General features: G+C 33.2%; 1 protein-coding gene across 6 annotated transcripts; it reads left to right on the forward strand.

The window, feature by feature from the left end:
- The first annotated feature begins 1,015 nt into the window (after nucleotides 1-1,015).
- LOC125843990 (NAC domain-containing protein 82-like) lies at nucleotides 1,016-7,438 on the forward strand. Of its 6 annotated transcripts, none has more exons than XM_049523204.1 (8): nucleotides 1,024-1,166; nucleotides 2,550-2,983; nucleotides 3,236-3,513; nucleotides 4,583-5,164; nucleotides 5,713-6,138; nucleotides 6,226-6,340; nucleotides 6,732-6,928; nucleotides 7,052-7,438. In XM_049523204.1, the coding sequence occupies exons 2-8, from the start codon at nucleotides 2,833-2,835 to the stop codon at nucleotides 7,421-7,423; spliced, it is 2,121 nt and encodes a 706-aa protein (XP_049379161.1). In that variant the 5' UTR covers nucleotides 1,024-1,166; nucleotides 2,550-2,832; the 3' UTR covers nucleotides 7,424-7,438. The 6 variants fall into 6 exon arrangements, with proteins under 6 accessions (XP_049379158.1, XP_049379161.1, XP_049379160.1 ...); XM_049523203.1 differs by having other exon boundaries at nucleotides 6,732-6,805; nucleotides 6,929-7,438; XM_049523205.1 differs by having other exon boundaries at nucleotides 6,732-6,805.
- Nucleotides 7,439-13,031: the final 5,593 nt, after the last annotated feature.

Below are 13,031 nucleotides of genomic sequence, written 5' to 3' on the forward strand. Positions count from 1 at the left end.
TCTCTTTTTTCAATTAATACATATAATTCATACAATTGACTAGAGAAAATAAAAGATTATAGTATGGTGGATTGGTGACATAATGAGAGATGATGATGAGTTGATGAAGTATCGCAACTATGTCATTGCTTATGTGTCTTTGACCAGGTCAATAAGTATATACGATAAAAAATAAAAATAATACTTATAGTTTCGTAAAATAATATAAAAAATCTAGTGAAAGTAATGAGCTGTAGTGGTTTAATAAAATCTAGAGATAATTTCTACATTTATCAGAATTCACTCGTGGAAAGGTCAATTATTTAAGCAAAATACAAACAACTTACAAGGAGTAATATATATAATATAATTTCGTAAGTGAGTAACAAAAGAATAAAATATACATANTAGTGAAAGTAATGAGCTGTAGTGGTTTAATAAAATCTAGAGATAATTTCTACATTTATCAGAATTCACTCGTGGAAAGGTCAATTATTTAAGCAAAATACAAACAACTTACAAGGAGTAATATATATAATATAATTTCATAAGTATATTTTATCATAATTTAAAGAATGATAGTAAAAAAATATGATAACAAAATTGCAAGATACAAAGCAAATAAAGAAACATAATAACAAAAGATAATAACACATATTTAAGAAACGCAACCTACACAATTACTCGATTTGTTCACTTGTACTTATTTAACAAACTAAAAACTCATGCCCACTTTAAAAAATTAAGAAAACTTTATCATTTAGTTTCTAATTTATTTTTATTATTACCTACTATAGTAATTTTTCGAAATATTAAAATTTATAATATTCAAATGTTAATAGGATATAATTATATAATTTTTAAAGAAAGGGTGTCAAATCAAATATTGAACGAATAAAAATGAACGGAGCAAATTACATAATTAAACTTAATAATTATAGAAATGTTAATGTTGATTAAGTTTATTCTTTTTCCCCAAAATGCCCTCAATATAGTATGAATGTAGTGAACCAATCAAAAGCTGTAGATTACCATAGAAGGCTCTTTGCTTAAAAAACCCTCTGCCTATATAAACCCTACTAACACTGCAATTTTGATTCACTTGTAGCTCTCCTCCGCCTTCCCCTTCACTTCCTCCACCACCACACCATCGTTTTTTCGCCTTCTCCGGTTTGGTCCGTATCTGGGTAAGCTACTTTTCGACTTTTCTTGATTTGCCTCAGTTCTGTTTTGATGATTATGTAGTAAAAATTTGATCTTTTTCCTTTTTATTGTGTTTTTTTTTTTGGGAATTTGTATTTGGGGTTTAAGGGTTTGATTGATTACTGCGATTCTTTATTGTGTTGCTCATTGCTGTGTTTTTGTTGATATATTGAACTGGTTTAGTTTTCTTCTCTATATGGCGTTATTGTTGGAATGTGTATTTAGGTTTTTTTTTGGGTTTTACTTGTTGATCACTGCGATTGTAATTTAGGCAACTGATTCTGTTCTCCATTGATTGTTATTTAGTCAAAAAATGATCTTTTTCCTTTTTATTGTGTTTTGTTTTTGAAATTTGTATGTGGGGTTTGAGGGTTTGATTGATCACTGCGATTCTTTATTGTTTTGCGCATTTCTGTGTTTCTGTTGTTGCATTTGAACTGTTTTTATTGTTGAAATCTGTATTTAGGGGTTTTTGATTCTACTGGTTGATTACTGTGATGGTAATTTAGTCAATTGATTCTGTTCTCTTTTGATGGTTATTTTGTAAAGTTTTTATTTTTTTCCCTTTTTATTGTATTTTTTAGAACTTGTATTGATGGGTAGTATAGGGGGAGGTGGGTTGGTTCTTGTGTTGCCCATTTCTGTGTATTTTGTTGTTACCTTGAACTGATATATTTTGTACTTCTATTGCTTTATTATCAAGGTCTAATATTTAGGATATTTGATTCTATTGGAAGTTGATTATTGCTATTTTAATTTAGTCAATTTTTTGATCTTTTTTGCCTTTTTGTTGTGTTATATATCTCCTCTGCCTTCCGATTCTGTTCCCTTAGGCTGTTTTTTTGCTTTCTCCGATTTGGTTCCTATCTGGGTAAGTTACTCTTCAGCAATTCTTGATTTGATTTTGTTCTCTTTTGATGATTGTTTTGTCAAATTTTATTCTCTTTTTTTTCAAAATTTGTATATGGGGCTTTTTAAGGGTTTGATCACAGTGGTTATTTTCTTATCTCCTGTGGTGTAGTTCTTCTGCTTTTTTCCCTCACTACCGATTCTTTTCTTTGCCTTTTGGGCTCTTCCTATTTTTACCATGTGAAGTTTAAATGGGGAGAATGTGTCTATAATTGATTTTAGTTGTGCTCATCCAGGTGAATCGGTGTTCAAATTTAGCGATTAGGGCTTAAGTTATTCCTAGATAAAGTTTGTTCATTTGTTTTATTGTCAATTTGGTGTTTGTCAATCTGGGATTGTTTTGTTATTTGTGTTGGTTATGGAGATGTCTACTTTGCACGCAGTGATCTAGTGGAGCTTCTTTTGAATTCTTATAATTAGGTCTTGATACCTGAGGCTGATGATTTCATGAATAACAGGTTTTTGATTGTGCACCAGATGTCTGTTGGCTCCAGCAAGAAGCATCATTTCTTTGTTTGGAGCGCATTCCTTTTCATGAACCGCAGAAGGTTGTGGTGCTCAGGGAAGATATTGTTTCGGCATTGGACTTGACGGCTGTTGAGATTTTTATTGTTTTAGGGGTGGGTTTGGAGGCTCTGGTGTTTTGTGCAGATAGCTCTTTTAGTCTAGATTTCGCCTACGTGCCCTTTTGGGCTGCTTTGAATTTAGTTCTTTTTTTTCTTTTTTTTTTGGATCATTTCAATGGCTAGGCTTCCGCCTGGGTTTCGTTTTCACCCTACTGATGTTGAGCTGATTATGTACTATCTCAAACGAAAGATCACGGGAAAAAAACTTCATTTTGAAGGCATAACAGAACTAAACATCTACAAGTTCTCCCCATGGGACCTTCCAGGTATCAGTCTATAGTTTATATGGGGAAGGTTGTTAAAAATTTCATTTTGCTAAGCTTGGTTTTTCTAACAATATAGGAACCCCTTACCTCTGGCACACATTTCCTTCAAATTTCTATATTGTTAGGAAAACCAAGCTTAGCAAAATCAATTTTTTTAACAAACTTCACCAAAAGCTTACCCTTCTTTTCAAGTTGGGAGGATTCTACTTGTTTTTATTCAACTTTGTGTAATGTTTTAATATCTTCTGCCAGACAAATGTTGCTATAAAAGTAAAGATCTAGAGTGGTACTTCTTTTGCCCAAGGGAGAGAAAGTATGCAAGTGGAGGCAGAATGAATCGCGCTACTGATACTGGATACTGGAAAACTACTGGGAAAGATAGGCCTGTTACTTATGATGAAAAGATTGTTGGATCTGTTAAAACACTTGTTTTTCACCTAGGTCATCCCCCGCGAGGGCAGAGAACTGATTGGGTAATTCACGAATACAAGTTTGAAGATAAAGAATCAATTGATGCAGGATTTGCTCAGGTACTTTTATCCTACCTTGGCTAAATTACTACCTAATTCTTATTATCATTTTTTATGTTCTTTTTTCTTGTAATAGTAGGTACACATAGCCAATGATAGTTCCTTGGGAGTATTCTCTCTCCCCTTTTTTCTGTTTGCACTTGGTTTACCGAAATGGGATTTAGTTAGTTTCCATCCGCGAGAACCTGATTAGAACTTTATGGCGCTATCGTAGTTTCCATATGTGAAGAATTTTGACTGGACCATCGTGTTAAGTGTGTCGTTTTCTCATTCTTGGAATTTAATATTGTGGGGATAATATTAAGATGAGACATTCCCTAATATGTGGTCCCCTACTATCTCTTCTGGCGTTTCTTAATTTTGAATTCTTCTTGGTGAGTCTAGATCTTTGATTTTCCTTGAATGGAAGTGTACTGAGACAAACTCTCCTAAATTGTTTAGAGAGCTTTAGCTTCCTAAAGATTGCATCTAATCCTTCTCTTGGTGATCATGACTTGCAATGTCTATGGTACTGTGCTTGCAGGATTGATTTGGATTAGAAAAAGCAATGAATTGGTAGTAGGTCCGTAGTTCAGCATTACCAAGTCATTCTCATATTTTTTTTGAACCTTTTGTTTCTTTTTACTTGATGCTTTCTCAAGTTTTGTCATGTCACATGGTGCCTATGCTTGAGCAATATATTTGGCTTTGGGAAAAGTTAATGTAACTCAGGTGAAAACATCTAATAAACAGAAAAACTATTGCATATTGTGTTCCTTGTTTGTAGATTGTCCCTACATCAAGCATTTTGTTTTCGTCATCAATTTTTCAACTTCTGGTAAGAAAGACCGACTATAATTGTACCTAAGGGTGTGGCCTAGTGTTTAATGAAATCGGTGGATAAACTTGCTTTCTCAGTTTTTAATTCCAAAGGAGACATAAAATAAGTAGAGGTGCATGCAAGCAGGACCAGAAATGACCTTCATAAAAAAAGACATTGATATCTCTTGTTCCTTAAATTCTATGGTTTTATTGTTAGCCAATCTTAGTTGTGTTGTCTCATCATTCATCAAAATACCTGTTTTTGTAGGATTCATATGTGCTTTGTAAAGTATTCCAGAAGAGTGGGCCAGGTCCAAAAAATGGTGCACAGTACGGAGCACCTTTTAAGGAGGAAGATTGGGAAGATGACAAGATTCCTGCTGAACCTTGTACTTCAGATGTTTTTCCAGCTCCACCTGGTAGGCCTGATAAACCCAGCGACTCAAATGCAACCAGAGTGGTTGACCCAGGAAGCTCATCTGTCTGGCCTTCAAGTGAACGGAGTCCATCTCCTATTCAGCCGTCTGTTCAAAAACTGCCTTCGGATGAGCCAGATGATGAGGAGTTACCTGGTGAACCGAAGCTGTCCAATGCATCTTCTATCAATTGGATGCCTTCAGATCAGCTAAAAGTGATATCGTCCAATATTTTTTCTGCTCTGCCTATACTGCCTAAGAAACAGAGTTGTTCAGTAGATACCAGCCTCGTCAACCCTGGTCCAGGTCCATCTAATGATCAGATGTGTACTAATGAGATGGCTCTTGATGAGCTAGATGACGAGATGATTGGTCTATTTACCCAATTCACAGATGATACTTCCTTGCTTTCTGGTGGTAATGAGACTAATCAGGTGCGTATGCTGTAGTGTTTATAAATCTATTGAGATGAGCTTTAACATTCAAATGCATGTTTGTCATAGAATGTCATTTTAGTGGGAGTTTAACTCCGGAAAAAGGTGAAAATTTCATGGACATACGCCTCCTAATATTTTGCTAAGTCTTCCCTTGTTGTCTATTCTACTGTTTTCATTAGTTTCTTCTCTCCGTTTTGCTTTAAATCAGAGCTTGACTAAGTGCAGTTAATGGAAGTTTGCTTGTTGTTAATGATTGGTTTGTGACAATATCAACAGCTTGATACTGTTTGGACTATTCTTGGTATGGCTGCTTTTAAGTTAAATGACAAGAGGTTAAGGGTTTTCAACAAGGTTCTGCCTGTAGTCAAAACTCATCTATTAAATGGCTTTATCAGAGGGTTCAGGAACTATAGTTTTATTGCCTGTTTTGTTTCAGTTGCTTGCTTTTTACTTCAAGATATTATACCATAGCTAATCGTATGACATTTATTGTATGTTTGGAACTTGTTTAATTATATGGTTATTGATTAAGATTCCTCCTTTAGCAGAAGCTAGAGAACTTTCTCCAAGATGTAAATGCTCCACCTGCTGCTTTTACTGATGGGAATGATATATTTGACGGCCTTGGAGACATCGAATTCTGGGCAAGAGTAGGGCAGCTGGAACCTGATCTCACTGCAAGTAGTGGAGCTAATTATAGTCTTAACCCCGTGATCCTGCCACAAGAAGCTCCACAAGACGCTGCCTATATGGAGCTCAATGATCTTGATATCCCTTTAAATCACCCTGCTGAAACCATTGGTACTGGACAATTGGTGCCGGGCCATTTCTGTACGCCATATAACTCCAATATTGGCACGCAGCAGCTTTGTTTTGGAAGCAATTCCTTGGGCATAGTTCAAGATTTTAGTGAACATCATCTCCCGACGCTCCCTGAAAGTTACACTCAACAAGTGAATCATCCTGACATGGTGAGACCTTGTTCTTCTTTTTTGTGTGGAATGGAACTTATCTTTTCTTTGGTTTCTCATATCTTTACTAATTGATGTCAACTGCAGGCTTACAATTTTCAGAATAACGCAAATCAGGGTTATAATGCTGCGACTAATTTCAGTGTTAGCTCTTACAAGCAACCAGAGGAGAGTCGACTCGATACCCAAAACCTGGAAAGAGGTAGATCTCATTTTTCTGATGACAATTCTGCTTGGTGGTAAAGCATTCATGTTAGATCTGATTGTCTACACAAATGCGATTGTGGACAACAAAAATGAGATATAGGATATAAATATTGTGACTGGTCGTCAGACCATGTAATCTTATGTAGCCATGTGGCCTGTCTTGGCTGTTAGAGGGTAGGGGAAAAGATTCCCTTTCTCTGTATTTTCTATTTTAGGTGATTTGATCTTCTTACAATGTAGACACTGTGCAGCATCTATGACGAGGTTACATAAACCTCTAATTTATGGTCAGTGGGGCTGCAGGTACTCGCTGCAGTCTTTGATGTGTTCTTGATTGTTTGACATGGTGTCTCATTTTCTTGTTTGTTTTGTTAACTTGTCTTCAGGGGTGCAGCAACGAAAGTTTTATTTGAGCATATTTGCTCTTTGTGATGGTTCCTTCTTACTTGTCAAGGCTGAGGTGACCTTTGGGGTTGATGGATGCACTGACGACGCCTTGTCAGTTGTACTGGGAGAGCAAAGAAAGTTGTATTTGAGCATATTTGCTCTTTGTGGTGGCTCCTTCATACTTGTCAAGGCTGAGGTGACTCTTGGGGTTGATGGATGCACTAACGACGCCTTGTCAGTTATACTGGGAGAGCAAAGAAAGCTGTATTTGAGCATATTTGCTCTTTGTGGTGGCTCCTTCATACTTGTCAAGGCTGAGGTGACTCTTGGGGTTGATGGATGCACTAACGACGCCTTGTCAGTTATACTGGGAAACCCCTCTTTTTCTTTTACCCGTATGTCAAATGTTGATAAGTTAGATTTTTCTAAGAAAACGCATGAAGCCTTCTGTTCTGGGTTTAGTTTGGCTTTCATTTGCTTTTCACATGTGGAGATGTTATGGTTCAATTCATTATGGGAATTGTATCAATTTATTGTCTTTAAGATATTGCTAAACCAACTTCAATTTAATTCAAGTGGAACACCTTTTCATCTTCATTTCATCTCAGCTATAAAGCTAACTAGTGCTCTGAGTTTAGTAACTAACACCTTCCTTGAATGGTCAAAAATGCATTACAGTCATGATGTTTAATCCAATTTTCCTTTCAGGTGTTCAGGTAAGTTTGTCATCTTTCTTTTAACCAAAAACATTGTTGGAACTTGATTCGTCAACAAAATCTCTATCCCTGAACCTAAGGTGCTTCTATCTCCATTTATCCATGCATGATTTTAATCTTTTGTAACAAGAAAGAATACGAAGGTACAACTTTTCTCTTGGTTTTGAATTCTGTTTGATTCTGATAGACTTGATTCTCACCCCACATATTTGGGTGGGTTATGTCATATGGTTGTGAAATCTCTGATCTACATGGACACATATAATGCTAAGATTCTAAGGATCTGACATCTGAGTGCCATTTGAGTTTTCTTTGTAGTCCTTGATAGACCACTCCATGTGCCAGCCTCCCAGGTAGTTTGTTGTGTTAAGTTGTCTTTGTAAGTATCGTAGTCCTTAGGCCTTTAGCAGATGCACATTCCACAAATGGATGCTCTTCTGACTCGTCATGAGTTTGACATGAGCTAACCTGTATTCATACATCTCTTGATAAGTTCATTTGCAGTCTATACTTCTATGAAGATGCTGCCATATTGTGAATTTCGCCTAAGGCTAGGAAAATCATCATGTTTCCGAACTCTGGTAATGTATTGTATCTGCACCAGAACTCTTCCACTTCTAAGTGTGTTCCTACCAGTTGGCCTGTGATTGAACCAAAGTTTTTTCAAAATTGTTGTCCACCTGATCCATAACTTCAAATTGCTTAGGTTTAATCTTCCTATGGACTTGAGAGAACACATTCTATCCCAAGCCACTATATCTTTCTTGATAACAATCACTTCAAGGATATATGTAACTTCTACACATCCTTAGCTTGGGAAGGTTTTAGCAGGTATGCCAAATAATTGAGATCAGTAGAGGCTGATTAAGTGTATGCAGACTGCAATCAGTTTCTGTAATCTGTGATTTTTAGATTTGTGTGCTCTAGATCCGGCACTTGAGCTGAGCGTCTTTCAGAAACAGCCTCTCTACCTCCATGAGGTAGTGGTAAGGTTGTGTACATTCTACCTTCTCCAGACCTCACTTGGTATGATGTTGTAATAATCCTAGATACATAACTATACATTTTGCACCAGTTGTATTCTGTCTGTATATTCTAGCTATAATTTTCTCTATAAGTGGTTTCCATTGCATAGCATATCTTGAGCCGAGGTTTTATCGGAGATATTTTCTCTACGACATGAAGTAGGAGTAAGGTCTGTGTTAGTGCGTAAACCTCACCCTCCCCAAACCCCCCCACAAGTTGTAATATAATATATTGGGCCTTCAAAATTTTATAGAATTGTAGAATCTCTTCTCTAATAACTCTAGGATCAGTCAACTGAACTCCATTTAGGTAAAGCTCTACAGTTTGCTTTCTTTCGTCACAACAGAAAAATATTCAGTATTTGAGTCACCTAGTTGCATCCATTTAACTCTAGATTTGTATTTCATGAGGGTCTATCGGGAACTTCTCTATCACAACAAGGCAGGGTTAGGTCTGCATATACCCCACTTTTTCTAGACCCCACGAGATAACAAGGGACGTTAAGGAGGACGTGGTAGAGGTGATAAATGTCACGTGTGCCAAGGAGATGGCAATTGACATTGAATTCCCTCTTCTGGTTTTAATATGAATTGACTCGGCTTTGGTCACTAGCCGGATCATAGTGGATATTATGACTTATGTTGTTGTCGTCATCGTTGTCATACTATCCACCATAAAAAATGATTGTTTGAGATCTAGGGTTGGATTTATTTGAACTTCTCATTGTTAATCTCAGCTCATCAAGGAAACTATATATTTTTTGAAAAACATGTTCGTCAATATCAAATATTAAAATTCATAAATTTTAAACATTGAATTTGTTTGCGTGCACTAGCCATCTATATGAAACCTTAATAACAACCCAAAATAACCAAACATATGAAATAAAAATATTACAAGTTTTAGTACTAAAACATGTCACGTAAACATGTTAGGTCTGAAAAATCATACGTCTTCCTTGTTATTCTATAATATAATAAATAGGTTTTGAAAAAAGAAAATTAATCACTGCCAATAATTGTTTGTCAATTGTCACATCGAATAGGGTCAAACTAAAATTCCACCAAACAATAGAACTAAAATTTCTTCCTTCCACCAAATTAACCGATATTCTCCTTTTATTATTCCTTTCGTCTCATCTTAGTTTAACTTTAATACGAAATTTAAAAAAGAAAAAAATATTTCATAAACGGAGACAGATGAAATACATCCTTATCAACAGTCGCATATAATATCGATAACGATTTAAATCATCTTTCTTAAGTCAATCTAATCTAAATGCATGTGAGCTGGTGTGATATCGATAACGATTCAACTAATTTTTCTAAGTCTTTTGTCTAACCTAATTGTCAATCGTGACGCTACATAATTATGAAATCTACCAACCTTGTACTAATATTTTACAAACATAAAAATCAATCTCAAAAAAATTAAAACAAACTTTATTACACATCTAACACGTGTCCACTATCAGATCTTGTCCGTCAATGTTGTCCAATTAAGGTTTAACATTCGTGTAGTTATGTTATTGGTTGTAAATTGCAATTGACACGTAAGCACTTCTTATATTTCTACTTTCTAGAAAATAATATTTTTTTGTCTCGTTTTATACGAGTTAGTTTGACTTTATACAGAATAAGAAAAAAATGAAGTCTTTTGAAATTTATGATTTAAAATAAGTGTTAGATATTTTTATGATTATATGATTATAAGTCATTTTATTTTGTTTTTGAGACGGACTGAAAAGAAAAATAAGTAATATAAACTGAGACCTGAATAACAATTTGATTTTATTTATAGAACTTTCTATAACTGAACATATGATTAGGTGAATAAATATAGCATACACGTGTCCAATATTATCCGTCATGAAATTCCACGTAGCCTAAAATGTGGAAGATTTGTTTTGCCACGTTGCACTTTGTGGTGTTCTAATTTATCCAAGCCTCATATTTTTTTTATTATAAAAATATTAATAAAAAAATATGATTCATTTATTTTTATTTTTAAAATTTTTAATTTTTTTTTTATAGGTGATCCCTCTTAGTTTGTAGAACTTCAAATTTTACCTTCTTGTTTCAGAAATTATGCTAACGTCCCATGTTTTTACGTAGATATGCACTACCACTTCGAAGTGGATTTTACCTAAAAAGATACTTTTTTATTTTAATTTGGTATTTGATTGAACATAAAAATTAAAACATAGAGAGATTTATGTGGCTTTAAGTATGTCGAATGAAAAATTATTTTTTAATAAATAATAAATAATTCATTTTTGAAATAATGAAAAATAAATTGAAGCAACTCAATTAGAATGATTCTCCATGTCTCATTTTAAATTTGTGCAAAATATATTAATTAGGNCGTCCCATGTTTTTACGTAGATATGCACTACCACTTCCAAGTGGATTTTACCTAAAAAGTTACTTTTTTATTTTAATTTGGTATTTGATTGAACATAAAAATTAAAACATAGAGAGATTTATGTGGCTTTAAGTATGTCGAATGAAAAAATATTTTTTAATAAATAATAAATAATTCATTTTTGAAATAATGAAAAATAATGCTACATAAATTGAAGCAACTCAATTAGAATGATTCTCCATGTCTCATTTTAAATTTGTGTCAAAATATATTAATTAGGATGTTCAATATGCACGTAACTAAGTAAGATTCACGTTAGCATTTCACATTAATTATCTTCTTCCCCTCCTTTGCCTCTTCACCCTCCCAACCCATCCAACCCCCACTCTCACGCATCTATCATTTTATAGTTCATATTTTTTCTGTTTCAGTTCATTTTAAAAAGACTGTCTCTTTTCTTTTTTGTCAGCTCTTTAGTTTTAACTTTTCACATGAAATGCTTAAGACCACAAAATTAAAGGATAATTTGGACACATTCTAAATATCTTTTTTTACTTTTTTAAACTGTGTAAAATAAAACAGACAAAATTAAAATGAAAAGAATACTATATATATATATATATATATATATAATACTGGAAGTTGTTGTAATTTAAGATTGTATAGGGGGAACTTATGTAACAATGACAAACTAGAAGCCTCATTAATATAAAAACATCATTTTCTATAGATTTTACGAATCAATGTGTTTTCTTTTTCTTAACTATAATTATTCCACCGCCCCTCACCAACCCACCACCCCACCCCCTTTGGCGGCTTGTATGAAAACTTACTAGTACTATATAAAGGTGTCTATGGATACCATGAAAAGCTATAAGAATATCAAATCTTTCGAAAAAAAATAAAGTTTGGAATATTATTTTTTGTGGACAAACAATATTATTCAACCATATTATATATATTTCTGTTTGGAAACAAATCAAATAGAGCAAATATTACAAAATGGGAGGTTCATCAATGGTTCCATTAAACAGAACATCATCAATTGAGAATGAACCTAGAACTCTTAATCTCAACCAAATTCAGTTTGCTAGAGTAAGTTATTCTCTTTCCTTCTATTTATTTCGTTAACGATATTCAAGATTTAATAGAAATATTTAATTTAATATGTTTTTGCCTAAGGGTGTTAATTATATGTTAATTTTCGTTTTTCTTTAATATAATAGCGGACAAATTAAGAATTTTTTTAAAGAATTATTAATATATGTATTGTAATATTTGATCAAATATAAGTATATTATAAAGGAAAGGATGTTGAATCGATCACCCTTTGATCGGCCTAACATAGTCCCCCCCCCCCGAATTTAATTTTTCTTACGTTCAACTAATCACCCTTCGACTTATATAGTTTCATTTTCTTCTTTTCATACAAAATTGATAAATTCTACTATATATATATATATATAATTTATTTTAAATTAAGTCTTAATTAATGGTTTTTTTTTTTTTTTTGAATTGCAGGATGCAGCACTTTACGTAATTAATACAAGAGGTTTAGAAGAAGCTATGAGAATTTTCACTGAGGTAATTATTTTCTAAAATCTCAAGCCTTTAATTACTCACAAAAAGATGTTTCAAAATAACTCTTTTTAAAACTAACTACGTGTAAAAAAAATAATAACAAGAAGTATATTAGTTGGTTACGTGATGAAAATGTAATTAATAAATTTATTTATTAAAAAAGTGAAAGAATTATAATATTCATGAATACCTAACTTTGGTTTACGTGTACTATTTTTATTTTCCCATAATTAGTGGTAGTCGATTATGCAAATTAATTAAGGGTCTTTATTTATTTTACGTAGTGTATAGTTGCATGGCGCAATTGAATTGCCCCGGTGAAATTAATTAATTAGCTGTACCACCTTTGTGTAACTGTGTTGGACCAATCATTATAAATACGGATTTAATTAAAGTCATAATTTTTTAAATATAATTTATGTTTAAAAATTCAGTAAAAGTATGATAAATAATAGATATGAATTCAGATTTTTAAGATATAATGAAATTTAACATTTAAAAAAATTAAATTTATAAAATTTAAATTCTAAATCTGATTGTATCTATTGGTTGATATAAAGTTGGTGAACAGTAAATTTATGTGAATTTTTTTTATTAGGTGTAGAGTCGTAA

Source organism: Solanum stenotomum, chromosome 11, assembly GCF_019186545.1.
Source record: "Solanum stenotomum isolate F172 chromosome 11, ASM1918654v1, whole genome shotgun sequence".
In the NCBI taxonomy this organism is placed as follows: domain Eukaryota; kingdom Viridiplantae; phylum Streptophyta; class Magnoliopsida; order Solanales; family Solanaceae; genus Solanum; species Solanum stenotomum.

Coding starts and splice junctions, on each gene's coding strand:
- LOC125843990 (XM_049523201.1), top strand. CDS start 2,833: ATGGCTAGGCTTCCGCCTGGGTTTCGTTTTCACCCTACTGATGTTGAG. Junction 2,984..3,235: donor CTCCCCATGGGACCTTCCAG/GTATCAGTCTAT, acceptor ATCTTCTGCCAG/ACAAATGTTGCTATAAAAGT. Junction 6,341..6,731: donor TACCCAAAACCTGGAAAGAG/GTAGATCTCATT, acceptor ACTTGTCTTCAG/GGGTGCAGCAACGAAAGTTT.